At 42.5% G+C, this 26760-nt stretch overlaps 1 protein-coding gene across 4 annotated transcripts in view; it reads left to right on the top strand.

Moving 5' to 3' along the window:
- The window catches only part of KCTD1 (potassium channel tetramerization domain containing 1), a 148321-nt gene extending 129904 nt beyond the window's left edge, over positions 1 to 18417 (top strand). For all 4 annotated transcript variants that reach the window (XM_019547265.1, XM_019547255.1, XM_019547274.1 and 1 more), the window contains 3 exons: positions 6343 to 6487; positions 9399 to 9704; positions 15574 to 18417. In XM_019547265.1, the coding sequence (XP_019402810.1) occupies positions 6343 to 6487; positions 9399 to 9704; positions 15574 to 15732 (610 nt within the window). In that variant the 3' untranslated portion in view covers positions 15733 to 18417. The remainder of the gene's footprint in view (positions 1 to 6342; positions 6488 to 9398; positions 9705 to 15573) is intronic.
- The last annotated feature ends 8343 nt before the right edge of the window (positions 18418 to 26760 follow it).

Genomic DNA, 26760 nt, shown 5'->3' with positions numbered 1-26760 from the left:
TGCAGCGTATGAGCAGGTACTGGCTAAAGGGGATGATTTAATCAGCAACCTGAGAATCAAAGGGAAGCTGGGAGACGGTGACCAAGAGTTGATCATTTTCTTTATCCATTGCAAAGCTGGCAAGTCAGTCAGAAATGTAGAAGTCCTCGACTTTAGGAAAGCCAACTTTCATAAGCTCAGGAGACTTGTTGCCAAGGCCCTGAGAGGCCATGAACTGATACGGAGGAGAGTTTACAACGAGTGGTTGCTCCTTAAGGAAGCAATCCTAGAAGCACAAGGGAAGTCCATCCCCAACCTAGGAAAGGGAGTAAAAGGGCTCAGCAACCTCCTGGGCTGAACAGGGAAATCATGGACCTCCTAAATCTAAAAAGAGAGGCATGTAAAGGATGGAAGACAGGAAACACCACTAAGAAGGAGTATTCCGCACTGGTCCGCACCTTTAGGGAGCAAACTAGGGAAGGCTGTAACTGAACTCCAACTGGCTACATGAATCAAGGACAATAAAAAGTCCTTCAGTTATGTAGGGAGTCAGAAGAAAAACAAGGGCAACTTTGCCTCCTAAACCAAATAGGGAACTGATAACTGACACCTAGGAAAAAGCTAAACTTCTTAATGATTACTTCGCATCAGTTTTTCACCAACCCAAAGGGACCACCCTGCCTAACTTGATGTGGGACCGCCAGGATGAAGGTGAATACACGCCCACCATTAGCATAGGTCTTGAAGGAATACCTTGAGAAGCTGGACACCCACAAGTCAGCTGGTCCGGATAGATTGTACCCAAGAGTGCTAAAGGACTGGCAGACATCAATGCATGGCCACTAGCAAGGATATTTGAGAACTTGTGGTGCTCAGGTGAAGTACGTAAAGATTGGAAGAGGGCCAATATGGTGCCCATCTTCAAGAAAGAGAGGAAAGAAGATCTGGGAAACTACAGGCTAATCAGTTTGACCTCAGTCCCTGGAAAGATCTTGGAAAAAAATATGAAAGAAACCATTCTCGACAGGCTAACAGAAGGCAACAGGTTTGTTGCGGGTAAGTCTTGCCTGGCCAATCTCATTTCTTTCTATGACCAGGCAATGCATCACCTGGACAAAGGGGAAGAGGTTGATATCATATATTTGGACTTTAAAAAAGCGTTTGACCTGGTGTCCCATGATGTCCTCATGGAAAAATTGGGCAACTGCAGCCTCAGCTATCCTATGCTCCAATAGCTGGGAACTGGCTCCAAGGGAAGGCCCAAAGAGTGGTAGTCAATGGACCCAAACCAACATGGCACTCAGTGACCAGTGGTGTCCCCCAAGGCTCCGTTCTCAGACCTGTACTCTTTAACGTCTTTATAAATTATCTGGACTCTGGTGTCAGAAGCAGACTGGCTAAGTTTGCTGATGAAACCAAATTTTGGGGGAAAGTATCCACACTTGAGCATAGGCTGGTGATCCTGGGTGACCTCGATAGACTTGCAAGAGGGGCAGATGTAAACCTGATGGTATTCAATACAGAGAAATGTAGGTGCTTCACCTCGGGGGAAGGGAAGGAAACCCACATCACACTTATAGGCTTGGCAGTGCTACATTTGCTAGCACCATGGCTGAAAGAGACTTGGGGGTCATGAATGACCACAAGATAAACATGAGCCACCAATGTGATACTGCAGCTTGCAGAGCAAACAGAACTCTGTCTTGCATCTACCAATGCTTCTCAAGCAAGACCCAGGATGTCATCCTCCCACTGTATTCGGCCTTGGTGAGGCCGCAGCTGGAGTACTGCATCCAGTTCTGAGCTCCACAATTCAGAAAGGATGTGGAGAAGCTTGAGAGAGTCCAGAGGAGAGCCACGTGCATGATCAAAGGGCAGAGAGCCATGAGACCCTGCAGCCTGGAGATGCAAGGCTTAGGGGTGACTTGGTGGCATCTTATAAGTATATAAAGGGTGTGCATCAGGATCTGGAAGAATGCCTGTTCACCAGAGCACCCCAAGGAATAACAAGGTCCCAGGGTCACAAACTCCTGCAAGACTATTTTAGGCTGGACATAAGGAAAAACTTTTATACTGTCCAATCCCCAAAGGCCTGGAATAGAGTCCCCCAAGAGGTGGTACAAGCACCTACTCTGGAGACTTTTAAGAAACAGTTGGATGCTTATCTTGCTGGGATCCTTGGACTCTAGCTGACTTCCTACACCTTGAGAAAGGGGCTGACCTGATGATCTTATGGGGTTCCCTAATGTCTATGAAATCTATATGCTGGTAAAAAGTCAGTTTCTCCCAGTTTAGCTAAACCTTCTCTCCAGATGACACAGCTAAACCAATATAAATACGCTTCTGTTGGCATAGTTACATTGGTGGTAAGGGTTTTACCGGCACAGCTAGGCAGGCAAAGCTCTGTGATGCAGACCACATCTGATAATATATATAGCACAGGTGGGCAATTATTTGGGCCCATGAGCCACATAGACAGTTTTCTGGTACTGCTGGGGGCTGGTCAGTGCCCCCTCTCTGCCCTACAACAGCTCAGAGCCCATGCATCCTGCAGCTCCTCGCTGCCACCACCACCAGTGCTGAACAGCAGCTGAACACACAACCCTGGCACACCCTGCACCGGCTCTGAACTCACCCTGGCTAGAGCAAACTAGCTCCAGACTAGCCAAAACTGATGCACTCAGCTCTGATCCCGGCCTGCCCCACACCTGCTCTGGACCACTCTGCACACGCTAAGCAGAGGCAGCAGGGTAGAAGTTGCTCCTAGGTGCAGGGGAAAACCGGCCACCTCATCATCACTGCTGCCAGGCCCTTCTTGCTGCAGCTGCCTGGAGCCTGTGCCCAGGCTGCTCTGTGATTCCTCTCTGCCTCTGGGCCACCCAGCAGGGCAGTGGTGGCAGCGGAGAGGAGCTGCAGGGCAGCCTGGGCATGGGCTCTGGGTGGCTGCAGCAAGAAGGGCCTGGCAGCAGTGAGAGGGAGATGGCTGCTTTTACCCCACATCCAGCGGCAGCTTCTGCCTGGCTCTTGATGGTTCTCAGCAAGGGTGGGAAGTCTGGGGCAGGCCAGGCGTGGGGCTGTGTATGTCGGCTCTGACTGATCCGAGGGACCTGCCGCAGGCTAGACAAAGTCCCTCTGCAGGCCAGTTCTGGCCCACAAGCTGTATTTTCCCTACCCCTGATATAGCATATCTTTAGCGGTCTCTGCTCCAGTCCTTTTCTTGACTTAATTTTTGAGGGACAGGAGTTAGAAAATTTCAGATTCTGTCTAAAAACAGCACTGCTTTTAACTTTCACTAGAATATATCTGATTGAGGTTTACTGTTCCTAAACTGTTAGAAGGTTGACTCTGGTTCTGAAAAGTTATTCTCTGTAAAAATTGGGCTATAGTAGGGGAGAGCAAAATACTACCCATGAGCTGGATCCAACCCACCAGGCCATTCTATCCAGCCTGCGGCCCCCCTAAAAATTTTAGAAAATTAATTTTTATCTGCCCCTGGCTGCCTGTCAAAGATGTGGCAGCAGTGGGACCCAGGGGGAGGCCTCTGCCTGGGAGGACCCAGGGGGAGCCCCCAGCCAGAAGCCTTTGCAACTTCTGGCCTCACAACCCTGGGACTGTTTCTTATCTCTCTCCATCTTTGTGGAAAGTAAGATAACATCAGATGGAAGGATGGGGGGAAACCACTGCGATCAGTCCAGCAGCCAGGAACTGCACGGTGCTGGCCAGGATGGGCTGGCGCCAGAGCTGGAAGTGGCAGGCAGGGGGCCATGAGAAGCAGTGGATGGAAAGGAGGAGGGAAGTAGGAATGGCGGTGGGGGGGCTGCAGGAAGCAGCAGGAGCATGGGGAGTAATGGGGGGGAACAGTAGCGGGGCTGTGGGAAGAGGCAGCAGCACAGAGAGAATCGGGGGAGCAGCCAGGGGCCGTGGGAAGCAGTGGCAGCTCAGGGCAGTGGCAAGGAGCAGTGGGGGCTACGGAAAGCGGCGACAGTCAGGGGAGCAGTGGTGGGGGGCTGTGGAAAGTGTCAGTGGCACAGGGAATGGTGGGGGGAGTAGCGAGGGCCACAGGAAGTGGTGGCAGTGGGAGGGAGTGGTGGTGTAAGGCAGGAGCGTGGAGCCTATGCTGGTGCCCTGGGACCAGCAGGGACCCAGGATGGGGCACCAGGAGCATGGAGCCTGGGCATGGGATCTGCATCATGTGAGGCTCACACGCAGTCTGTAAGAGCCACATGCGATGGGGCCAGTGGCCCCGCCCCCTCTGTCTCTCCCACCCCAACTACATACCCCACACTCCTCCCACAGCCCGCATCCCTCCACACCCACACACCATACCCACACCCCATCACACACTCACACTCACTCCCCACATACTCCCCTTTACTGTCCACACACAAATACAGTAGGACTGTATTTTGAGCTATTATGCAATCATCTCTAGATACACTTTGCAAACACATAAGTCAGTACAAAAATATTTTCAAAACAAAATCAAAATATGGTATAGTATTTATTTGATTTTTAGTGTATGATTTGTGGTTTTTTATTGCGGCACCCTCCTTCCCAAAAGGCGTGCAAGGGGAGGGACTTCCAGTGGCAAAGGTCAGGGGTTGGGGGGGCAGGATGCCCGGTCCCAGTATGGCGACTGGGGGCAGAGCAACGGTTAAGGGGTGGGGCTACCCATATGGCCCTCGACAGCTCACCAAAACTTGCTAAGGGGCCCTTCAGCCAAAATAATTGCCTGTCCCTGGGCTATAGGTTACCCTTGTTGAGGATCAGACAAGCTAAGTGAAAGATGGCTGTTTTTGTTAGCCATACAATCTGAACATGGCATCTGAAAGGCAAGCTGGGTGCTCTGTTTTTTGTTTGTTGACCTTTGTTAGTATTAAATTTTTGTAGACCATATTCTTTTTCTGTTACCAATTTCTTGTTTGCTAGATAAATAATACTATAGTGAAGGTTTAAAATACTTATTAATAACAAGTCGGATGTGACAGATACCACAGCAAGGTGTTCATAACTGTGCATTCAATTACCTGTTAAAAAAGATAATCTTGGACATATTGACTTTCTTCTTTGTTCCCATGCAAATATTAAAATCACAAGATCAAATGCTGTGGAGAGTGAATTTTCAGTGATTACTATCACCCCTATTTGCACTACAAGCCTGGTTTTAAGTCATATTTGTCCAGTCAGTGAATAGGAGTCTGTATTATGTGACCAGCCACAGCCTGAATTCTTCAATGATGAGGCAAAAAAATGTGATGGCTTCAAAAAGAGCGCTCTTTGTGTGACCATTCTACAAACATAAAGAAGTAAACTTCATTTAGCTGCTACATGTCAGTGAGATGTATGTTCCTTATTCTAGTCGTCGTGATTCTTTTTTAAATCAATTGTGTGCACCCTCTATAATTTGAAAAATGGAATAAATATAACTTTTAAACATAAAATTATAAAGGTGGATGATGTTTCTGTATAAGATTGTGAACATTATGGTTCTTATCTCTCATTTTAGCATGGATATAGTTTTCTGGTAGTTTTCATTGTGGTAACTGTATATTCTAATCTAAACTGTGAGGGAGAAACTGAAATCTGGTCTATGGAAAGCTTTTGTTTACAATTAACTGTATTGATTTAGAAACTGAGACAATGCATGAGTAAAGGTATTTATATCTACATATCTTATTTCTCTAAATTATAACAGATGTCAAGCCAAAATACTCAAATTCGGTACAAAACTGTGTGTGGTTGAGCCTTTTATTTCAGTACAATGAAAACATTGAATGTGCGGAATGTAACTGATTGTGGTGAGGCTCTATAATTGTGGGATCCCAAATCAAGCAGTCATTAATCCTTCAGAAAAACTCTGTGTAAACTCTCAAATTTTAGATTCTATACCCTGCTTCCCTCATTTTTGGGCAAAGCTTGAGCTTGGAAAAAAAAAAAGAACATGGCACAAAATGTGAGTATATGAAATGTTTTTGCATAGTGGTAGGGGTTGATAAAACTTCCATAGTTTAAACTTTAGAGCATACTAATAGACCAAAATGCAGTAGGGTTAATTTTTTTTCTGTAAAATCCCCAGATCTGCCACTATTGTTTCAACTTGCTTAACTTTTTAGTCTTTAATAGAAATGTCTTGACATTTCCATTCCTATTATGTAGTGGTCCCTGTAAATATCAGCAGTCCTTAAAGCTACATTCTGCAGCTTTTACATTGAGTTGTATTTACCTGCAGAAGTAGTGCCATTGAAGCCATTGGGACTCCTCATGTGAATAAGCTTCATCTTTTTGGGTACACCCCTGAGTAACAAAGCAAATGGCTTTTGCTGTTAATGGTTACCACACATATTCCCCTCTTTTCCTCTCCAGAATTGGAAGGCTTTTTGATGGCACGGAGCCTATTGTTTTGGACAGTCTCAAGCAGCATTATTTCATCGACAGAGATGGGCAAATGTTCAGATATATCTTGAATTTCCTACGAACGTCAAAACTCCTCATCCCTGATGATTTCAAGGTGAGAATTCAAGTAACTCAAGGGCATTTGGAGATACTCTACTGAAGAGAGAACGTGGCTGTATGATCAAAATAGTCCATTGGGAGGTTGCTTTTTGAGTATTTACAACAGTTCCTTTTTGTTGATTGGCTGAATTAAACTTTGTTATTCTTGGTGTTTTTTAAAGTGGTGTTAACATTATATGTCCCTTTTTAAACTTATAGCATAATGATGCAACATCTGTTATATCAGACAGGGATGTTGAGATGGTACTGGGGGGATATTCAGTTTTTAACCTAGACTCTCTGCCTCTTCCTAATTTTCATGAATATACTGGAGAGGTTCCCCACACTTAATTATTATGTTTCCCCTTTTGATTAAAAAAAGCCCCTACCTCTGATCATAGGTGAATACCTGGAGACTGAGAGAGGAATCTTGACAGGCAAAGTTAAATTAAATATTGAAATGTGTGCTGTGATTGAAGAGCAGAGTTCTGCCTTTCCTCATCCCCTGAACTAGGCTGGTGGCTTATTCTTTGAGTTCTGGCTGAGAAATCGAGGGCAAATTATTACACATTCATTAATCAGGCCAAGTTGAGACTCTTTTTGCCAGTTCTCTGTTAAACTAGAGAACTCTTTGAATGAAAATTGCAGTTCTTCATTCCAGTTACCAAGTCTTTAAAATTCTTGAAACTTTCCATTTTTATTCCAGTGTGTGAGGGTGAAGTGGAGGCCACAGATAAGCTCCAAACAGTTCTTTGTCAACCTCCCTCCCTCCCTCTGAATGCATAGCCCATTGTGTGATTAGTTTCCAATAAGAGACATGGCAGTAAAATGGGATGGAAATGTATAGGTGAGGTTTAATTATTGCATAACCTTTTATTTCTCTTCAAGAGCCAGATTTTTAGAGTTCACTACATAATGTACTGAGATCCATTGAAAATCTGGCCCTAATTATCTCTATAGTAGGAAAATCAATTTACCTGACTGGTGAAATGGGCTTGGGTTTAGTTTAGGAGCTGGCTACAGCAATCTCCTGAATAACCTCTGGTGTCAGCACACTTATTCTTCCCATGCACTTAGGATAGATCTACCTAAGTGACATCAGTGTCTAAAAATAGCTTGCATCTGCTGCTTCTTTGAAGCTCTGGATAGGCCCTGTTGTCCTTATTGCTTCTCCTGGAGGTCAGTATAAATTACTGGAAAAGCAGAAAGCTGCCCTGTTTATACCATTAACGGATCATACTTGCAAGAGCAGTTCAAAGGTATTATAATGGTGCTGAAATTAAAAGTATAACTCTTGACAGTACATCTACTGCAGTGTTCAGAGGGTCCTTTCCAGTTACATTTGGAGATGTCTACAAAAAACAGTGTTAAAAACAAACAGGTGCTCCTCTTTCTTGTAGAAGCTTATGTTAGTTGACTAACCTCATAAATATGACTGGACAACTATCCAGTTATTGCATGCCTAGAACACATGTGATATTATAAAACTGTAGCCCAATTTGAATGCAATATTGATATTGTTATTGCAGTTCCTTTGTTGTTGCTACATTCCTCTATCTTCCCAGCTTCTCACTGATTATTTTTCTTAATACAAATACTTTCTTCCAAATCCATGCTTTTAGCCCAATAAAGAATAAGGGGTAAAAAATGAATTTAAAAGGTGGAAGCAGGCAAATTCCAAATGATCACTTCTGAATAATTTCTATACTGGCTGCACTTTGAATTGCATTTTCTTTATTGTTTGAGGCAACATAGCAGAAACAATACTGTTGCCTAAATGAGAGGTATTAAAAAATACTTAATTTTTTAAATGAAGTAATATATGCAAATCATTATGCAAATATCTGAATTGCTTTACTCTTAAAGCCATTGCAGACTTTCTCATTTACATGTTTGTACCTGTTACTATGCCTGCTAGTATTGCTTTAAGACACAATAGATCCTAATGATGGATTTTCTGAATCCTGGTTCAATTTCTGTTCCATCTGTTCAATGAGGTCATTATTTTATGACATCACTATGGGGGGGAGGATTTTGAGAAAGGTGGAATGTGACTATTTGTAGTGTCCCATAATATTCATTGGATATAATACAATTCATATATATTCCATATATTCATATATCCATATTCATAATCATATCAAAATCATAGCACAACAATATCATAATCATATATCACAAATACATATTAATATATATCCCAAAATATAACATTGGATTTATGACAAATTACAACCTGCCTGACGTCTGATTCACCAGGTACCTGCCAGACCTGACCTCTTACACTTGTCTTGCACCCCTTCCTCCCCTGTCCCCACCTTCCTTTTCTGTCCTTTGTCTTCCTAATTTCCAGCTATTTACTTTTTCATAGGCAGCCTCTTTTCTACCTTGAAAATCTACTACTGCAGAGTCTCCTTTACTCACCTTTCACTTTTCCCCCCTCGTTTTCCCCCCTCATTTCCCTGCTCTACCTTTTGTTTTCCTAATTTCTACCTATTTACTTTCTCACTGATATCCTGTCACACTTTTAGCTTCTTTCATTCCTTGGAGTCTCAGAACAGCAGAGACTTGCTATGCTTGAAGAAGGGTGATTGCACCCGAAAGCTTGCCAAGAACTTTTTTCCAACTACTCGTTTGATCTAATAAAAGATATCACATCTACCCAAAGAGCCTTGCCTGCCATGATACACATTCTTTTAAAATAAGGAAAGTCCCCTTTTTGCTCTAAATAATGATTCAGTCAGTATTTTTAAGAGGCTGATTTTGGTTTATGTTAAGTAATACTAATGTACACAGTTATGGAACTGGGTGTAAAGGCTTCACAATAGAACTAGTTTAGCTTCTGTCAGAAAAAATGGATAAATAATGAACTTGCATGTTCATTGTGCATCTGATTTAATGTGCACAGTAAAATGTGTATCTTTCAGGATTACAGTTTGTTATATGAAGAGGCAAAGTATTTTCAGCTTCAGCCCATGCTGGGTGAAATGGAAAGGTGGAAACAGGATCGGGAGACTGGCCGTTTTTCAAGGTCTTGCGAGTGCCTGGTGGTACGTGTAGCTCCAGATCTTGGAGAGAGGATTACACTGAGTGGGGATAAATCCTTGATAGAAGAAGTTTTTCCAGAAATTGGTGATGTCATGTGTAATTCTGTCAATGCTGGCTGGAATCACGACTCCACACATGTCATCAGATTTCCACTAAATGGATACTGTCACCTCAACTCTGTTCAGGTATGAAGTCATGGTTGTATTATTTCAGAGATAAACTGAGCACTGTGTGCCATGGACTGGCCTGATACTCTTTACTGTAACACTAGCAGGATTCACTATGCAAGACCAGCAGGAGACTGGGAGCCTGTAGGGAGAATTGTAATTCCGCTTGTATTCCTTGCAAAGGAACCAGTGTTGCTAAAGCAAGCTTTTTGAATAACTACAGAAACTTCCCAGTGTTAACCAAGAATCCTTTGCATTTGCTCAGGAATAGCCTTGTGCTCATTCAAAACATTATTTTGTGGCAGTACAGTATTTGTGTGGGATTTAGTCCCTTCTGCTGCTCTCTAAAACAATGTAAATGAGGATGTATCTGCTTCTGAGAGACTTGGGCATATTTCTTTTTAGGGTTCTAGAGAATTACTGGTTTCCTGCCCCCAGCCCCTTTTATTACTAGATAACTTTTCCATTTTATTATACATAATGACAGAGTAATATCTGAAATTGGAGGCCTCTATGTAAAAAGCTAAGGAAGAGTGGTTGTTCCTCAAGGGAGCGAGCATCGATGCACAAGCCAATGCTATTCCGTCTCGGAGGAAAGGCAGCAAAAGGGCACAGCAGCCCCCTTGGCTCTCCAGGGACTTAGCAGACCTCCTGCGGCTAAAAAGAAAGGCCTACAAAGGATGGAGGGCAGGACCCACCTTCAAGGAGGAATATTCTGCACTGGTCTGGTCCTGCAGGGAGCAAACCAGGAAAGCCATGGCTGTGATGGAACTCCAGCTAGCTACAAATATCAAGGACAATAAAAGGTCCTTTTTTAGATATGTGGGGAGGCAGAGGAAAAGCAAGGGCAACATTGGACCCCTGCTAAACCAGATGGGGCAACTGACAACCGATGCCCAAGAAAAAGCCAACCTATTAAATGGGTACTTTGCGTCGGTCTTTCATCAGTCCCATGGGGCTCCCATGACCTCATGAAGGAACATCTTGAGAAGCTGGATACCTTCAAGTCAGCTGGCCCTGACAATCAACACCCCAGGGTACTCAAGGAGCTGGCGAGCATCATAGCCCAGCCCCTGGCACGGATCTTTGAGAGCTCCTGGTGCTCTGGTGAAGTGCCCAAAGATTGGAAGAAGGCCAATGTGGTGCCGATCTTCAAGAAAGGGTGGAAAGTGGATCCGGCAAACTACAAGCCCATCAACCTGACTTCTATCCCAGGGAAGGTCTTAGAAAAGATTATTAAAGAGGCCATCCTTAACAGACTGGCTGATGCCAACATCCTGAGGGATAGCCAGTATGGTTTGTTGCAGGTAGGTTGTGCTTGACCAACGTTATCTCCTTTTACGACCAGGTGACCTATTGCCTGGACAAGGGAGAAGAGATTGACGTCATATATCTTGACTTCAAAAAAGACTTTGCTCTGGTATCCCATGATCACCTCTTGGCAAAACTGGCCAACTGCGGCCTCAGGTCCACCATGATCCATTGGCTGGGAAATTGGCTCCGTGGTCAGACCCAGAGGGTGGTGGTTGACGGAAGTCAATCGTCCTGGTGTCCTATGACCAGTGGGGTCCCACAAAGCTCTGTCTTTGGGCCCATATTGTTCAATATCTTCATTAATGATGTGGATATTGGAGTCGGAAGCAAACTGGCCAAGTTCGTCAATGACACCAAACTGGGGTAAAGCCTCCACACCTGAGGACAGGCGGGTGATCCAGGCTAACCTTGACAGGCTCAGCAAATGGGCAAACAAGAACTTGATGGTGTTTAACACCGAAAAATGCAAAGTTCTCCACCTTGGGAGGAAAAACCTGCAGCATCCTTATAGGCTCGACAGTGCTACACTGGTTAGCACTACGGATGAAAGGGACTTGGGGGTCATGATTGACCACAAGATGAATATGAGCCTGCAATGTGATGCTGCAGCCAGTAAAGCAAAATGCTGGTTTGCATCCATAGATGCTTCTCATGCAAATCCTGGGATGTCATTCTCCCCTTGTACTCGGCCTTGATGAGGCCGCAGCTGGAGTACTGCATCCAGTTTTGGGCTCCACAATTCAAAAAGGATGTGGAGAAACTTGAATGAGTCCAGAGAAGAGCCACACTCATGATTAGAGGTCAGGAAAACAGACTCTTTAGCCTGGAAAAGCGCAGGCTCAGGGGTGATATGATGGCCACCTACAAGTTTATCAGGGGTGTTCACCAGGATCTGGGGGAACGTTTGTTCACCAGAGCGCCCCAAGGGATGACAAGGTTAAACAGTTGTAAACTCCAGCAAGACCGTTTCAGGCTGGACATAAGGAAGAATTTTTTCGCTACTGAGCCTCCAAGGTCTGGAATAGCCTGCCACCAGAGGTGGTTCATGCACCTACACTGAATGCCTTCAAGAGACATGTGGATGCTTATCTTGCTAGGATTGTATGAACCCAACTGACTTCCTGCCCCTTGGGAGGGTGCTGGACTCGATCTTCCAAGGTCCCTTCCAGCCCTAATGTCTATGAAACCTATGAAAATAAATAAATATATTTATGAAAGGACTGAGGAAACCTAATACATCTATGGTTAGCATATAATGAACTGATCAGTTGTGGTGCTGTTTGCCTCATCCTCTCCATTGTTGACAGGAGGGAATGTTCTCCTTCTAGCAACTGCACCATGTTCGAGTATATTCTGAAGTTAAAGTACCTTTTTGCTTCAGGAATTTTCAGTGGTATCACCCACATGATTCGATTTATATATGCCTCTGAAATGTTTTAGACTCATGAACAAATATTTGCAAAATATACAAAAATTGCAAATGAGGGCTAAGAAATTTTCTACTTTCACTCAAGCATCAAGGTAGAGAATTCCCTCCCCTCTTCCATGCCCAGTAAAGGCTTTGGACAGGAGATGAGTATTGCAAGGTACCCATATCAGCTAGATATTATCCAAGTGCTAATAATGCAGTATTGACCAGGAAAAGCTGGTTGCGTTATAGCTGTTGAAGCATATACTGCAGGGGTGTTGAACTCATCTGGCCCCATGGTCTCAAGAACCCATTTAAACTGGCCACATGAATGGTGTGGGACTGGTCCACAGGATGGATGAATGGTGTGGGGCTGGCCCAACAGGTCAGATAAGGGCCACAGACTACCTTCCCCACCTCCAGCATGCAGGGCAGTGTCCCAGACTGGCCCCATACAAGTGTTGCATGCAGTGTGGGTCCTGAAGTAGGCACTGAGTATGGTACATGAGTCCACCTGTGACCCAGGGACAGTGCTGGGGCCTGGATGATGCGGCTCCGCAGGCTGTATCTTAACACCACTGATATACTGGAGTGAGATTTTTATGGCCTTTATTCTGAAACATGAGAGCTATGTTAATTTTCCCTTAGTTTAGAGCATACATTGGCAGGATTGGTTGCCTAATATAGGTCACCTATGGCTATTTTTAGGAGCATAAATAAAAGCGGAAGATTTCAGAGGAACGGAGTATGTACAGGTCAGAATGTCTACAGGGTGAGAATCATCATTCTTAAATAGTGCTGCATGCCCTCATTACTGTAACATCTGACTGCCTTGCAGTCTCTAATGAATTCAATTTCACAACAGCCCTGTGAGGTAGAAAAGTGACAATTATATCCAATTATGAATGAGGAACTGAAGAGGCATGGACTAAATGATTTGCCCAAGGTCACACACAGAATCAGTTGCAGAGCATGGAACCTGGGTCCCAAGTCCCAGGCTAGTATCCTAACAACTCGGACATCCTCCCCTGCAGCATATTCTCCTCAATTTTTCTTCCGGTGTCCCACATTTGATCATAAGTAGGGAAGCTTTAGCTTTTGTGGTTAAATTGAAATAAGTCTAATGAAACAGCATTAAATCAAATAAATCAGTTGTTCATGTAACAAAGGAAAACAGCTGTGTTGTTTTAAACTTAACTCTTTTAATGGTTTTGCATCCATATTCCTCCTCCTGTGTAATTAGCATGTTCAGTCAGAGAGACGTTTACCCACCTGTGGTTATGCGTGTCAGAATGAGACAGGCAATGTCAGTGCCCCATTTCTGGTCATCTGCTTCCCTCCATCCCTGGTTTCCATATTTCCTGGTCCTGTTATGCACCATGATCATTTGCCAAGTGATGAACTCTGATTTCCCTCCTTCCTTAGGGATGGCTAGGAGCAAAAGCAGTTGGGAGGAAGAAACTCTGCTAATGAACCTTCTGTCTCCAGAACCCATTTAAACTGGTTGGGGGGTGGGATCAACACTTCTTCTGGGGGTGGGAAAGTACTAGAAGTGGGAGAGGGTAGCTCCCTCCCTGTGGAGTCCAAGAAATGTTCTAGTGCAGTGTGCTCAACCTGCAGCACAGGGGCTAAATCCAACCCACAAAGTCATGTAATCTAGCCCACAGTGCTCCCTACAGGTCCAGAAATTTGGTGGTGGGGGAGCCACAACAGCATAAATACAGCCACCACTCCCCCACTGCCAAATTTCCAGACCCACGGGGACTCCCTCAGCCAGATGACACTGCCCCGTATGTTGGATCACACTGGTGGACTAACCTCACATGCTTGACACTACGCTGGATCTGGCCTGCAGACCAACCCCACATCACTCATCTGACACATGGGGCCAAAAAGTTGACAACCGCTGTTCAAGCAAATATTAATGCTGCATCATTCTGTATTCCTGTAAAGTTTCTTCTGTTGCTGAGGTGGAGATATTGCTGGCAGCTTCCATCCTGATGGAGCCCAAGGGGCAATATGAATGGGAAGAGTTGCATCTGCAGGGGTAGGAGTGTATTCAACTTAGACGTTCAGGCATAATTCAAGTAATAAAAATGGCAGCGTAGAAACAGAACTCTGCCCCGCTTAGCATAACCCTCCCGGAATTGGTGTTGGGAACCATACTCTCTCGATTTACAGGCTTAAAAGGTCACACCTGCATTCCCCCTAACTAAGCACAGGCAATATTCAAAGAGTTTGAGCACATTGAAGTCCACTGGGTCCCTGCCCCTCTCCTTTCCCACTGGAGGTACACTAGGGTTCCGAAAAATGAGCAAAATTATGAGTATGTAAGATTCTGTAAACCCTGAATTTGGGGAGAAAATCAGGCTTTTGTTTTACTATAGATGATAAAGTACAACTGCCAGAAAGCTTTTGCATTCCTGTTGGCTTCTATTTTGAAGAAAGGACAGTGTTAACTTTTGCTTGCCCAGCAAATGCAGTGATTATTACCTTATCCCAATACAGCTGAATCACCACTGGTTATGCTCACTGCAGATCAGCTATGGGATCTTGCATGCATGTTTTTCACATTTGAAGTTCTGTGCAACAGAGAATGAAGTCTATTGGGGAGGGGAGAGAGGAGGACACACATATGGAAAACACCGTATTTTTTGAATGTTACAAAGCAATCTCACTCTACGTGGTTTGCCTAGTGCTCTGTGGCCACTGTCAGCAGAGGTCAGCCCACAGTTTCATGCAGGCAATGAGTCTTTTTTTCAAGTAGCTTTGTAAATCCAGAAAGTTGGGGAGAAAAATCATAACCCTCTCCAGGGAATTATCTCATTAAGATGGTTTGGTAGCATCAGCTGACATGGAACATTTTTCTTGTTTACCTGGACCACAGTTTACATGAGGGGTGCCCAGCCTGTGCCACGGGTACCACAAGTGGCTCTGGGAGCTTCTTTATGTGACATGCAGCTGCATAGCAATAAATAGGGAAGGAAGCAGGAAGCAGAGCAGGCAGAGGAAGGTAGTCAAAGTGACACTTGGGAGAAGTGCAGGGATAAGTCGTGGTACACCTGCCAAAAAGGTTGGTCGCCACTGGCTTACGGTTTAGCTGCAGCTAATTGATCAGCAGCCTTTCATCAGGTTTTATTTTACACGTCTTCCCTCTCTTTGCAGGTACTTGAGAGGTTGCAGCAAAGAGGATTCGAGATTATTGGCTCGTGCGGAGGAGGTGTGGACTCTTCCCAATTCAGTGAATACGTACTGAGGCGAGAACTTAGAAGGACGTCTCGTGCACCCTCTGTCATTCGAATAAAGCAAGAGCCTCTGGACTAAATGGACATGTTTCTTTATGCAAAAAAAAGATAAAAAAGGGGACGTTTCATGTGCAGTTTGGACACCAAACAAGTCCTGGAACTAAAATTGAATAAAGACACATTTATATCAAATATAGAGACCACACCTGAATTCATATGGGAACATTTGGAATAGTAATAATAACCTGAAGACATAATATATATCTATTTATATCGATATATAGATATACATACACACATACACACACATACATAAGTGTCTGTGTGTCTGTGTATGTATATATGTCTCAAGAGGTAGGAAATGCAAAAAATAAAAAGTGGTAGGTGAGGTTGGTGCTGTGATGGCCATTAAGTGTCCTAGGCCTTCTTGAGGCCCACTTAACGGTAAACAAGCCATTACCACTGGGGCATACACAGGTTACTCCTGTACATTTTCCATTGCCAGACAGTCATCCACTTTTCAATGTATACACCTTGATTCAAGTTTATTTGCATATGGAGATTTATGTCTGTGTCTTTTTAGAGGTGAATCGGCAGGACTTCAGAAAGCATCCATCCACTGCATTGGAAAACTAGTCAGCTAATATGTTACACATAGTTTGTACAGAAGCCACACATTTTTGTCTGCCCTCACTGATGTGAAAGGTTACTTTTTGTTTTTAAATGTTTTTCATTTTTGTTTTTTGTTTTCAAAGGGGGCCAGAATTAATCCTTGGTAGAGTTGCTCTGGTTTGAATCTGCTGCTTTCCTACAATTTTTCAAATTTTATAATGTATTAAATACAATAAACGCTGTTTAAAATAACAAGGGTCTGATTTAAAGCAACAAAAGCAAAAATGGAGTTGGTGTCATGAGGTTTTAGCTCATTCCGTTATGTGACTAGCTATTAACAGGTCTGGAGGTGAACAGTAAATGATCCTGCATAAGAGTGAGCAATATCAAGGCATGATGGAGTGAGTGAAAGAAAATAGATACTCTTATTGGTGCACCTTATATTGCTTGCTTGCCATCAGTACTAGGTTGTTTTTAAGATCAGCCCAAGTTTGAAGGGAGATTGTTGTTCAGACGCAAAGGATAACAAAATTCAGGGCAAGGAAACCAGTCATGAAAATAATGCCAGGTCAGTGTTCTGGAAACTGTAATGCAACAATTCATAGTCACATCATTCCTTCTGAAACATGAAGTTGGTATCTCTGACTGAATTTCTTGCTTTGCTCATTGTGTTAGGCTGTTTGGAATTTTTTTAATATCCTTAAATACTCTTGTTTATGGCTTATGTAGTTCTGCAAGTTATTCTTATTTCGTGAAGTCTCACTGAAACCAATTGTGAGCATGCCCAATTCATCTCAATTAGATTTTGCAAAGTAATCATACTGTATAATGACACCACTGAACAAACTGTTCACAGGTTGATGCTTTTATCACATAAAATGCACCAGCAAACACATTATCTTTCCTCCAAAGTACCTCTCGATGCAATACTACACAATATGTCTGTACATCCATCTTTCTATGAAAACATCTATCAACACGGTGATGCAAGAATTCCATTCATTTCAGTGCTATTTATTTAAGAAGTGTTAACAGTAAATATTTCATGTAACAACGTTTTTAATACAGCTCTGATAACTCAAAATAGTTAATCGATTTTTTTAAAAAAATTTTTATGCAAAAAATGGGGAAGAAATTAAGTATCTCCATGGCAGTGTATGTTGTTGTGGTCCAATATGATCCAGATATGAAACCAGTGGGGAAAAGTTCCAGAAATCACAGCTGAATAGACTGTTATAAAGTGTACTGATGCTGATCTGGAGGTATACATTTACAAAAAACTGAAATAGCTATACAATTTAAAGTGCTTGGTTTTGAGTGACAGCTAATGCTCCTCTTTACAAAATACATGGTTATATTTTTTCTTTTCAAACTGTAGTTGATAATTTGCGAAGGAGTAGGAAAGGAAAAAGCTGAACCCATGGGAAATAAATATTTTAATAACCCTTTATAGTTTAATAACTCCTGGAAATAATTGCCACCTGTTAAAATATTCCCATGGGTTGAAAATGGATTGGTATTGGTAGTTTGAAACAATTGTGAGACTGAATCTGAAAACCTGCCTATATATTATGGAAACTTTGCCCATTTCTTTGGGCCAGCATAACTTCTTATCGTGCGCCTGAATTCCCTCTACTCTATATGGACCCAGAAACCAGAAAGGTGAGCAAAGGCATGGGATGGGAGAAATAAGGGTCATCAAAAAAATAATTTTATCGTATCCTGTAAATTCTGTTACTAAGCATTTCTGCTGTTGTTTTTCAAGCTTCCACATGTTGTTTAGATGGCAGTTTTGTGGCTCTTTGTACAATGTACCTGTTCAGCTCAGTGAAGCAGAAGATAACTTCCTGCTCTTTTCAAACCCTTGACTAGCCAGATATACTTTTATTGAATGCTCATTCATTATGAATTGAGACGTAAATCATTTTAAGACCCTGAATGTAAATGTCACTGCAATTATGTTTTAGTTATGGAGCAAGAGGTCATGAATAAACAAAGCAATGATTGATGAAAAATGATATGCAGGAATAAACTAAATGGAGATTTCATAGAGGAAACTGATGATTAGTCCTCTGCACAGGTCAGTGTGGTTTAAAAGCCTTCTTTAGAAAATAGGATCAACAGATACAATAGCACATGCTTAGGAAAAGAACTAGAGTAAGAACAAAAAAAGGACTAGAGTAAGAACAGCTCCATTCTGGAGAAGGAGAATTTTGGCATATACAATAATTTAAATATTTTTAGAAGTATAACTACATTTTATGCCATGAGTGATTGCTTTATTTCACTCTAACAAATGGAAAAATTGCAATGAATGCCAGCTGCCAACTCTGCATTTCTAGCAGCTTAATTAAGTGACTATCAAAGGGTCTGCTATGGACATAGACTGAAATGCCACATGACAAACATCCTTAAAATAAAACTGAGGGGGAGCAAGGCTCCGGTTTTCAGAGAACTGTGACTTCATTGTTGCTTTTCAGAAAGTTCACCCTGGATTTTGCATGTAGTCATAAGAACTTTCACGGGTGGATCTTACTTTTTAACTTTCCCAACTTCTACCTATCTATTCTGTACAACGCCAGTATGTTTAAAAGACAGACACACTCTCGAAACTTCCAAAATGATGAGTTCCTGAAATTGAGTTGATGGTCTATATGGTCAAGTAGGAGAAGATTAAGTCTAGTAAGCTCCTCTGTTAGTCCCAGATTCTAGTTTGTAGTTCGCTGTACCACTTCTCCCCTGTTCATTGTTGTGAAACTAGGGAAAGATGAACCATGTCTTTCAAGCTGCACTGGTCAGTAGACTCACGTTTTCAACTGCTGGCTAGCAAGGGGACAAACTGTTTGCATAACTCCATGTGAAAACTATATGACGGAAGACCTAGCAAAAACCTAGGTCTGGCATCGCTGGCAACAGAGGATCCTCTGAAAGTATGGAAGTTGCGCAATCCACGCTGTAATTCTTGCTCCCATTGTTATGCTGAACAGGAACCGGATTCAGTTTACAAAGAAACACCTTGTTCATGGACACACTTTTTTTTCAATAGACCTTTTGAAATTGGTTCCTATTTTAATGATTAATTTTATATTTCTGTGAATGATTTAACAAATACACTGTCTCTTTAAAGTACAGATTTGGAGGGATTTGTATTTTTAGTTTTAAGAAAACTTGGGAGTTCTACAGGCCATTGGCCAGTTTTTAGAGAAAAAGATCTTTTACTTTAATCTGTCAAGCCTTTACAGAAGAATTCTATATTATGAATTATTTCAAGTGGACAACTAGTATTTGTATGCAGGCATTCTTGCTGCCTGAGGTTTATTTACAGTGGAAATGAAACCAAGAAACCCTTAGGGTTCTCAGACCAGTTGATTTTTCTCAGATTTCAGTTTGAGTGGTTTATTATTTCTTGAGGGACTGGAGGGATCACCAGCACCAGAATCAATACTTTACAGCAAGCCTTTGTGTTGTCTTTGGCTATTACCTCTCTGATCTGGTTACTCAGTTCCCAGAAAGCAAAACTGGGTGAGCTGGCTGTATTTGAGGCTGGAGTAGTTGCTTTCAAATTGCCACCCCTCTTCTAAAGAAATGTTAGATACATAGAAGGATTGAGTCTCCATAGTCTAAGGGTCTCCTTGTGACATTTTTATAACCATAACTTGCTAGAGCTTTGTTTTCAGAGAAGCCAACAACTGACTTCCATGTTATATGGCATGTTGATACCAGCCCTTGTAAATGTCCTGCTTTTGGACATAACAGTTGGTTTCAAAAGTAGAAATAGAGATGCTGTATATTTTGGGGGTTTTTAAATCTATGTTCTTACACATTTCTTGGCAGTTTAGCACTATTATCTCTCTGCTGTTTGGCCAGGAAATAACTATAAAATGTTATCAAAAGCCCCTAAATTTCCCCAAATGAAAGTGACTTATTAGGGAACAACTTCTGTTTTCTGCCCCACCACTCACACTGGCCACGTCTACAGGAGCAGTGGACTGTGCAGTTGTTACTGCATAGTCGTTTAGTACTTGCTTGTACATAAGCAAGCACTAAATGTCTGAGCAGTAACCAGCGTTACTGCACAGTACCATCGCCACACGGTTTTTTTCAGATGCTTCTGTACAGTAGCAAAGAGCTGCTAAATAATAAACTGTTCAAAATTGTATATATTTTTAAAAGAAAATCAATGAAGATCAAATAAAGTGTGTTTCACTCAGACTCTTCTTTCACAGCACAATTGAAACATGACATTCCAGGGAATGCTGACATTTTCGACCAACCTGAAAAGTGCGTAGTAGTTTCCTCTGTCTATACATACAAACCCCTGTTGGGTTGCTCTGTCACTTATATTGCACTTAAGACTAGAATTTTGGTTTGCCTTCTTGGATGGATGGTGAAGGGGGTGGAACAGATCCATGTGATTTGTCTCTGTACTCTGAGTTGGGACTGAAAAATGAGCTAATCTATAACACAAAATGGTCTTTATGTTTCTGCTCTATTATGTAGCTTGTCAGTATTATTTTTTTCCTGAGGAAAACATGTAATATGGGATGCCTGACCTTGCCTAGTCACCATTATTAAGCAGCCTGTAATGTATAGGAATGCAACATATTAAGTACACACCTGGACGTGGGTGTTTGACTTAAAAAAGAAAAGTCTTTACGTAAGGTCTCCATTAACACTCCAGCTTAATGTACTGTTACTTGTACTCATTCTGACTTTCCATTGAGACATATGGATTAGTGAGGACCATAAATGGATGTGTGATGCTTTGATTGATTCATCCAAAAGACATTTCACTTGATTTCAAAATAAGCACATGAGACACTAGTTCTAAAGATCTGTAGCAGCTATTTCACTAATCCTTATGACTTCCTAATAAATTGCATACTTCAGATTTGTATTTGGTGTCTTGCATTGAACACATTATTGCCAGGCCAATGGGGAAATTGGTAGTGAATCTACATGCCTCTTCCTCCAGGTTTTAAGCACTGTTTATTCTGCTCAGGTATGTGCTTAGGCAGCTCCATAATAATAGCATTGGATCAACATAATTATTTTCCAGTTCAAAGCACTGTGCAAACCTTTTAATTAAGCAGCTCCCCACCAATGAGGGATGAGTGTGCTCATTTTACAGCTGGAGGAACTGAAGTAGAGGGAAGTGATTGGTCTAAGCAAATAATTGGTGAGCACCCAGGTTCAGATGTGGGTGGCACTAAGGCACCCACCCAGCACCACCAACCTGAAAGTTCCCTGCAGTAATTCATGCAAAATAATAGTGCTTTGGGCACACTGAATTGTTACAACACTTATAAAAGTGGAGCTTTACAGACATCAAAGTCAATTAGCCACATTTGAACAATGGTTGGTTTTGTTCTGTTTAATGCTCTCATAATCATGTTCAACCTGCATGTTTCCTTGGATATTTTTTTCATCCCTTCCTTTAGTGTGCTTAAATATCCTCTCTATAGTCAATAGCTGCTTTATGTTCTTCGTCTGGCCCAATTCCTTCACTAACATCCATAATTTTCTACTTACGATGCTTCTCTTCCCTACCAAAGAGAGAAAGGGCATAGTTTTGGTAATTCATACTGAATTTTGGTGAGAGAGAGAGGAATGAACAGAAATGCTTCAAGTTCCAGTTGCTAGCACAGATGTGTGTTTGAAGCCAGGCCCTACCTTGTGAAATAAAAGACAAAAGCTGAAGATAATTCCTCCTTATGGACACCTTCCTTCAGTCTCTGCTTACCCGTCTCTCAGGAGTACTGCATTTGGATCAGTAACTTTAAAAGGCTACTGCATTAACAACCTTAACCACTGTATCTATTCAAAGAGTAAGCAGTTTGGCTCAGAGACAACAGTACTGCAGAAAAATACTCTCTGATGTGTTATTGATAGATGTAAGTTAAAGCCATAAAGCTTGCAGCTTTATCAAGCAATATCTACTAAATCCTGGGAGCATGTAAGATAACCTAAATGTAATCTACTGCATACCAGCTCCTTCAGTGATGGATAGCAAAACAAAGGCAGGGCTAATGAAAAATTAATGAAAACAGTTACTTCCATAAGAAAAATGGTCTGTTTTCTCCCACCTTTGTATTGATTTTAACTGGCCCTGTAATTGAAAGTGTATAATTTTATCCTAAGGTAAGGGGGACTGAGGGTGAGGAGAGCGAGCATATAATTCTATTCATGTTTGTGACATACTTTCAGGCTACAAAAACAAAGCGTTTTCCTTAGGATGTTAAAGCCGCCTGTGAATGCGGACTTCAAGCATATTTTTTCAGCTATGGCATACTGCCATGCAGTTTGCCTGAAACCAGATATTGCATGAGCAGTGGACTTTGAATACTTTGAAGACTAGTGGGGAAGTACAAAGAAATAATGTTTAAGAAAAATCAAATATATTCCGTGTAACTTGGGGTTTTCATATGTCTCATGCATTCAAGTTCATTTTTGATTGATCATCCTTCTTGTTGGAGAAGCCCTTTTTTTTTTTTAAGGAACTGGGGTCACTTTTTGTGAGTAAATTAGTATGCTCAATAGCACAGATCATTTTTGTATAGCGAGCCTAATTGTGTTAAATTGTTCCACACACTGACTTGAATAATGAGATCCACTAACATTTGTTTTGCTCCCATTTTCTCAATCATGCCTTTAAACACAGCTGGCTTTTTGAGTAAACTGAACAGAACTGTGCTGACTTTTCAAGATATTGTAACATAAATCAATCTGGTGTAATACTCTGCCATAAGCTGGATATAAAATTATTTTAAAGCCATGTTAATATGCCCATTAAGGGCTTAGAATGCTGCTGAGATCGTATACCTATAGTAGTGGAATATGGTCTTTAGGCTGAAAATAATTGTATTTATCAAAATGTCGAGGAACCATGTCTTTCCTGTACCCGCTTTCTGTGCTGTATTAGACCTTTTATTATCTGCTTTGAGAGACAGTTACAAAACAGAATGTATATTGGCCAGGAGTTGTGAAGTGAGACAGTTCTGCATCTACAGGTAGGCAAATGCTGTATTTTACCATTTCATGTTTCTGGAATGCTGTGACTTGTCTTCCTCAGAGTAGCATAATTTTTCCTGTTATTTCCTTTACTGCAAAGCTTCAAATGCTTGCTAAGCTGTCTTTTTTTTGTGTGTGATGACACAATAGTGGCAATGATGAAAGATGTTGCCCTTTACAGAGCTGCTGAAAAGTAGGTATTCAGCACCCTTTAATATGTTGCTGTATATTCTCTGTATTCTAGGAGCCCCCATCTGTGTTAGATGATGTACAGACATAAAGCAGTACTTTCTGATCTTAAGTTAAATCTATTGTGATAAATGGCTGTTGGTGATAAATGCCAAGTCTTTTAATGGTGCCCACGGCAGCACGTGGTGATAACAAATAAGTGGGTGTCTGAACAGACAAGCATCAAGAACACTAAAAGCTATCTGGTAAAAATCATCGGTGTAGCAGTGTAGGCAGGTTTCAGGAATTTACTGCCACCGTGGATGAGGTGTTGTAGTGGTGTAAGACCAGAGCCTTACCTTGTGCTAGGGTGTTGTAGGACTTAAGGCATGCAAACCACTTTGTAGACCAGTAAATTAAATTCTTCCTGCCCCAAAGAGCTTGCATTCTAAATAAAGATAGGGTATAAGGAGGGTAACATTAGGTACTAAGGTAGAGAGGGTAATGCACACTGTGCAGAATTGCCTCTACCTAAAAGTTTGGTGTGTCAAGAAAATGTTCAGTCCTATGCAGCTAGTATGCAGTAGATTACATTTACATGGACACATACATTTGAAGCCACTTTAAGGCTGGATGAAACAACGCTCCTCTTTTGAAATGACTCAAGGGGCCGGGAATTTTGGCAGAGCACTTAAGGGCATGCTTAGCTTTTTTGAGAAATAGGAGCACATTGTACAATGGGTCGTATTTAAAATGAAGCACATACTTGAGAACTTTGATAGATGAGGGGCCACCAAGCTCAGCCCGTTGCAACATTCAGTATTCCATTATCTCTTATCCGTACCAAACTTCGGAGCAGAGGAGCACAAAGGGTGTGGAAGGAATAAGATAGGTCCTTTAGATGTCAAAGCAAAAATGCCCTTTAGATGTCAAATCAAATCAGAAGCTAGTGGAAAAGCTTAAGGAGGGCAGCATCACAAACTGAGCATTTAGGGTCCCCAGTAACTTTGATGCTACTTTGATGTTTTTATCTTGACAAGAGAATTGTTGAACTGAAAGTGTGAGTCAACAGCCTGTGAGTGATACAGATGTGCACAAGTATGACATTTCTGGGAGTACAAGACAAGAATGCACTTTTTCCTTTCTACACAATAATAGGAGGAAGGCCAATGACCTAAATCACAGTGTGGGAGTGTGAGGGGGAAATGGCATCGATTTCCTTCATTCTTTAATGTAAAAATAAAGGTAGACATGCTACTGGGATGAAAGGAGCTAGTCAGCCATGTTAAACTTATGTCAAGCAAAGAAGAGACTTCTGGGAAAGCCTGCTGTCTTACAAATTAAGTTTTGCTTTTTATTCTCCCAAGGTTTATAGACTGATGCATAGACAAAGTCTGTGTTCAGTCAGACTATCAGCTGGTTATAGCTTGAATACCTTCAAAACTGACCTGAACAATAAATGGAGAAACAATGTACATGACTTCTTCTGCCTTCAATGCAGACAAAAAGCTTTGCTGTTTTTCTTCCGTATTCAAAAATGTATGCTTCCATTTGTGTTTTGGAGTTTTAGAAGTAGCAGGCATACACCAAGTCTAGTAAGACCAAGGAACAGTTAGGGGACTTTTTGGGGAAGTACAGACTTTCAGAGGAGGACTTCTTAACCATCACACACAAAGTTCCCAGAATTTTTCTCTGAAGTGCCTGCAGGGAGTTTGAGTTAAGTATATGGAAACAAAAACAGGACATTTCAAGCAAACTGTCTAAAAATGCCTTCCTCTCTCAGGTTTCAGTTTTCCCCCTAAATTTATGATTGCATTAGTTCCTTTAAACACTGGAAAGTCCTCTTCTCCTTCTAAACTAAAGGACCAGTAGAAAAATATTTTCATGCCTCCTGAAGTGTATAAACACATTTGTTCTTCCCAGATCACCTTTAAGGGATGTTGGACATTTCTGAAGTGTCAGTACAGTCCTACAGCTTCCTCAAACTATTTTCATTTTTTTTCTTTCCTTTCTGTGTTTCCTTAGACCAAGATACCAGGTTAGGCACTTTACAAAAATATTTTGTAGCTGAGAATTTGAAACATATGGCTAGGTGTCGATACTGAATTAGAACGTGAGAGATTGTATACTTCTGAAAATGTTATAAACTAAAAAAACTTATGGTATTTACTTTTATTTATTGCTGAGGAATGAAAGCAAGGTAAATAATCTAGAAAACCAGCTGGGTCTACAGAAGAGCCTGTCAGTACAGCAAAATCTCTGCTATCCGGCATTTAACTAGCCAGAATACTCTGTTAACCAGAATTTAACCAGCTGGCAGGACATGGGGGGCAGCTCGCACGTGGCTGCCCCCACCCCTCTTCACCCCCTTGCTCCACTGGCCAGACATGGGACAGGCAGATCGGGGGCACACACCCCCAGGAGGAGTCCGGCACAGCCTCGCAGCCCTCCCGGGGTGCAGGTGAGCCCCCGATCTGCCTGCTGGATGACAGGAGGCTGGTGCTGCCGACTGAGGCCAGCAGCAGCACCAATCTTCCCGGCATGGGCTGCGCCCAGCTGGCAGCACCAGCCTCCTGTCATCTGGCAGGTAGATCAAGGCCCCTGCACTCCCAGGAAGAGCCCCCCAGACTGAGATCAACTGTCAGAGGCTACCCAATCGATTAGTTGATCACGATTGACCAGTTGGTGATCAGTGCTGTATGCAGTAAAATCCCCATTATCCGGCACGAGTTGGAAATGGAGGGTGCTGGTAATCTAAAAATGTGGTTACTAGGGCTGTGAGAAACAGCATAGTTCCACTTCGACTTCTATTTAGTGTTTTGATGGAACAGTGTTTTGTTTCATTTTGAAAGCACTGTTCTGTTTCATTTCGCTGAAACTGTTTTGCTGTTTCAATGCTGTTTTGACGTTTTGCCCACCCAGCACTGGGAAGATTGGTGCTGCCGCTGGGCCCAGGCATACTTTGTGGGCAGCAGCACTGGGAGAGCCTTGGGGGCTTTAGCCCCCCCCCCAAATTCATCTTAGCCCCACCGCAGCTACTCCTGCCCACAGACACACGGCACGACGCACCCAGCCCGGCCCAGCCCAGCTCAGCCCTCTGCATCTGCAGTGCTGCGTGGGACAGCCAGGCAGCAGCTCCCTGCAGGTTAGTGTAACAGGGGCCAGGTGGACAATAAGACTCAGCCGCAGGCGGCTCGTGTGAAAAATGGGGGATGGAGGGGCTGCCTCCATGTGATTGAGAGTGGGGGAGGGGAGGGTCCTACGAGGGGAAAGTGTGTGTGTGTGTCTGTGCATGTGTGTGTGTGTGCACGTGTCT

Source organism: Crocodylus porosus, unplaced genomic scaffold, assembly GCF_001723895.1.
Source record: "Crocodylus porosus isolate Cpor-Errol unplaced genomic scaffold, CroPor_comp1, whole genome shotgun sequence".
NCBI lineage: Eukaryota > Metazoa > Chordata > Crocodylia > Crocodylidae > Crocodylus > Crocodylus porosus.
The sequence above is the reverse complement of the archived record's forward strand: the minus strand, read 5'-3'. Positions and strand labels throughout refer to the sequence as shown.